The sequence below is a fragment of the Macrobrachium rosenbergii genome, chromosome 15 (genome assembly GCF_040412425.1).
Source record: "Macrobrachium rosenbergii isolate ZJJX-2024 chromosome 15, ASM4041242v1, whole genome shotgun sequence".
Classification (NCBI taxonomy): domain Eukaryota; kingdom Metazoa; phylum Arthropoda; class Malacostraca; order Decapoda; family Palaemonidae; genus Macrobrachium; species Macrobrachium rosenbergii.
Window position 1 is genome coordinate 57,307,426 of NC_089755.1, and position 4,372 is coordinate 57,311,797.

Consider the following 4,372-nt stretch of genomic DNA (forward strand, 5'->3'; position numbering starts at 1 on the left):
GGTGTTCATTAGGACGAAGTAAGAGGAGCATAAAAGGGACAGATTTCTGCTAACAACGAAAAGAAGAATAGCTCAGGATAATGACAGACACTGCTAGTAATGTAATATATTTAATAAATATGAGTACAATATATATATCTATTTCTTCCTTTTTAGAAAAGGGACCTCTTGATTAGGACGTGTGACTGACATTACGCAAGGAAGAATGATAGCCTTCTATATTAAACACACCTATGGAGCACTGTAGAGACCAGATGGTTTGGAGGAACCTCCATGGAATCCGCCTCCGCTTCCAGATCCTCCTCCACTTACAAAGCCGCCTCCTCCTCCTCCTCCTCCGGAGAGGCCGCCAGTGAATCCACCACCTCCGAGGACCCCACCGCCGTATCCCCCACCAACTCCACCACCGCCTCCAGCACCGCCACCACCACCACCAACAACCTGGCCAACTCCCTCGACGGCGTTGTTGAGAGCCGTCTGGAGATCAATGCCTCCTGGAAGAGTTGGGTTCTGCCCTTTGCCGTAGTTGACGAAGAAGACCTCAGGCTGGCTCTTGGGGGGCGCTGGGAGGTTGATGACCTTGGGTCCGCCGATATCAGTGGCCTTGTTGAGGACGTAGACGACATTCTTCTGCAGGGGTGGAGGAATGACGATGGGCTCCTCGCCTTCGACGCCTTCTGGAAGCCGGACGAAGACGATGTTTTGTTCGACCTTCGGCGGTGGGATGTTAGGCTTGGGACCGACGGGGCGGGGCACGTTGGGGATGGAGTAGAGGTAAACCCGACGGGATACTTGAGGGGTGACGCACCGCCCGTCGACGTGGAGGATCTGCCCTCCTCCGCAGGGTCGTCCTCCGCTGCCGCCGCCACCACCGCCGCCGCCAGAAGACCCGTAGGATCCCCCACCAATGGATCCCCCACCAAGGGATCCTCCCCCACCAAGGGATCCTCCCCCACCAAAGGATCCTCCCCCACCAAAGGATCCGCTACCACCGAAGCCGGAAGATTCCCCCGAACCGAAACCGGAACCAAAGGATCCCCCGGAGGATCCTTTGCCCGGCAGGCCGTAACTCGGAGCCAAGTCGCATTCTGCTGCTGCCAGCAGTGAGGCAATAATCTGAAAAGAAGAAAGAAAAGAAGAAGAGATAAAAAAAAGTAGATAAAAAACGTCGGGAAAAGAAGTAGCGAGAAACGTGAAGAAATCGTATGATGAAACGAAGTAAGAAAGGAATTGGAGATTGGATTTGAAGGGGAAAGTTTGGGAAGTAAAAAAAGAAAAAAAAAAAAAAGATGACAGTGACTAATATATAAATGATGTCAATTTGGGGAATGACTCAGTCTAGACTTACGTTGCGCATGGCGCAACTTAACTCGGTGACGACCACAAAGATATTTAGTGACTGACAGGCACGAATATATCGTCTTCGAAAAATGTCTTTGTATCGAATGAAAGACTCATTTTTCATATGACCAAATTAACTCCATGATTAGTAGCGGGTCTCTGCCAATTACATGTGTTACGATGAGTAAATTCCACCAGGAAAAAGACAGGAATCTCAAAATAATTAGAGCAACACATATCATTTGGACTTTAGGCTTTGAGAAGGCAATCTTGTACTGAACACGAAGATTACCGCAGCGTGGAGCAACGTCTGCATTTTTGTATTTTCGTCGCCGACACGCGGAGCGAAATGAGTTTTTTTTTTTTTTTTTTTTAAAAGGGAGCCATGTTATTAGCTCGAAAATGTACATTTTCTAGCAGCGAAGAACATCGCCTGATGTGTAATTGCCTCTGTGTAAATCACTGTCGAAATTCAAGAAAAAATTCTACTGCGTGGTTTCGAGATATGATACGACCGTCTCGCTCTCTCTCTCTCTCTCTCTCTCTCTCTCTCTATATGTATGCATTTAGTGCATTAGTGAAAGAATGCATATGCATACTTAAGGAGCAGGAACGATACTGCATTCGAAATAATGAGTGTAATATGTTAAATATATAATATATACTGTATACTATGTGATATAACTGTATATACTATTTACTATACACTGTTTATACTATAATATTATTTATGCCTCTAGGTTCAGTCACTCCAATGGCTCTCACGCCTCGTTGTAACTTATTGCCATTAGTATCTTCAAAAACACGACGCGAAACCAGTAAACAATTCTATTACTTGACCTCAGGACACTTTCAGCGTCTTCCTATTCTTCTTGACCCGGTCAATGGGTCATGACAAACAAGTAATGAAGGTCCCGAATCGAAAATCATTTTAGAAATTTACCAACTCATCTTCCCGCAAGGCCGAGAGGTGAAGGAAATGGACGACTCTCGTTTCATCGATGTTTTGTTGAAAGTTTTACTTTTTTTTTTTCTTTTTTGAAAACCAGACTTTTGCTTTTCTTTTGGTGTAATTTTCGTAACGCTCCGAAATGACGAGACAAGTGCTCCTCATCTCATTCTCGAGGCGATATTGTTTGTTGTTCCTGGCAAGCAATTGCGAAAAATTTCTCTCTCTCTCTCTCTCTCTCTCTCTCTCTCTCTCTCTCTCTCTCTCTCTCTCTCTCTCTCTCGCATTTTCTGCTTGCAATATCAATCGTCTCATTCTTTATGCATCAATCTTGTTTGTCACTCTTTGCAAGCAATTAACAAACTTTCTCTCTCTCTCTCTCTCTCTCTCTCTTCTCATTTTCTGCTTGCAATATCAATCGTCTCATTCTTTATGCATCAATATTGTTTTGTCATTCTTTGCATGCAGTTAACAAACTTTCTCTCTCTTATTTTCTGCTTGCAATATCAACAGTCTCTTTATTTATCAATATTGTTTGTCATTCTTTGCATGCAGTTACGAATACTTCCCCTCTCTCTCTCTCTCTCTCTCTCTCTCTCTCTCTCTCTCTCTTTTTCTGCTTGCAATACCTCAAGCTTAAGTGACTGAGAAAATTCCTGCCTATTTTATCTACATCACTTCCTGGTCACATTGATTCTGATGTAATGCGTTACATCTTTCCTTCACGATGGCAGTCTGGTACATTTTTCAGAAAAAATGACTGAGCGATTTTACAGTTTTTACATAGTGATAGATTTTTACATCTTCAGTACGTATATTTTTCTTACATAGCGATTCACGAATCCATCTTTTACACGTCTTTCATTCTAGAGTGATTATTTTTTTACGTCTTTCACATTGCTTTGGTAAGCTGAGACATCTGTCACATACGGAGGCTGACTTAGTTATCATTCATACAAGCTGATTGTTTTTGTATATCTGTCATAAGCAGGAATGACTTATACAATACATCTGTGATTGTTTTGTATATCTGTCATACGCAGGAGATGACTTATACAATACATCTTTGATTGTTTTGTATATCTGTCATACGCAGGAGTGACTTATACATCTTTCATACACAGAGGTTGTCTTAAATACTCGAGTCGGTTCCGAACTCGGATGAAACAGAATTGGAGGCCTTCTGTCTTTCCCTACTAGATAAATTTAATAGGATTAATTTTTTTGTATGTCTCTTTCGTGCGAGTATACTTCAATGCAAAGGCCAACGGCACTGCCAACTCAGTGCCTCTATCCAGCTAAGATCAGGTAGAGACAAGCAAAATGTGACGGAATATCAGAGTTTATAAAAAGAACGAAACTTGAAGAATAGCCGATCTATCATCGTAACTAAAGCTGAGTATTTCAATGGATAAGACTGAGGTTTAGAGACACTGCACTTGGAAAGAAAAAAAAGACGGCTAAAAACAAAGCACAGACACTCACCAGCGCTATATGATTCATCTTGGAGAAGAAGAAGAAGCGATGTGACATATCGATGGTAAGGAAGCTATGTTTATATAGCGCTTCCACTCTCTCTCCTCCCCCCCCCTCCTCACCTCTCACTTCCAACCCGAGGGCTCATTTTCCCCCTCCCAAACTCCTCCTTCTGATGGAGTAATACTCCTCCTCTTCCTCCTCCTCCTAGTATTTCTCACTACTCACCCTCCAATCCAGAGCGAGAAATATGCTCAAATTCTTAGATTCACCTGACTGGCAATTGTCAAGGAAATGTCAAAAATTCACTTTTCATGGGAGGACCGTTCTAAAGGCGAAACAGACTCTCAGTTGGATAGTAATTCAACGTTTGGATCTCAGAAAAAGAGAGCTGTTTTAAAGCCAAGCTTTTACAATTACTACTACCACTACTACTACGGCTAATAATAATACTATTATTATTAATGATAAACTGACTGATTATGTACAAAAAGTACCTCATAGCAACAATAACAAATAAAGTATGTTACTGAAATAGGAAGTTTTGCTAGCAGTAAAAAAATTGACGAAATTACCTTTGTTTTTCCATAGCACTTTTCCACAGTT

General features: G+C 42.3%; 1 protein-coding gene across 3 annotated transcripts in view; it reads right to left on the reverse strand.

Moving 5' to 3' along the window:
- The window catches only part of LOC136846792 (uncharacterized), a 205,656-nt gene continuing 201,284 nt past the window's right edge, over positions 1–4,372 (reverse strand). The window contains exon 6 of one of the 3 annotated variants that reach the window (XM_067118045.1): positions 1–1,116. In XM_067118045.1, coding sequence (XP_066974146.1) covers positions 309–1,116 — 808 coding nt within the window. In that variant the 3' untranslated portion in view covers positions 1–308. The remainder of the gene's footprint in view (positions 1,117–4,372) is intronic. The other 2 variants (XM_067118044.1, XM_067118043.1) reach the window with 2 other exon arrangements.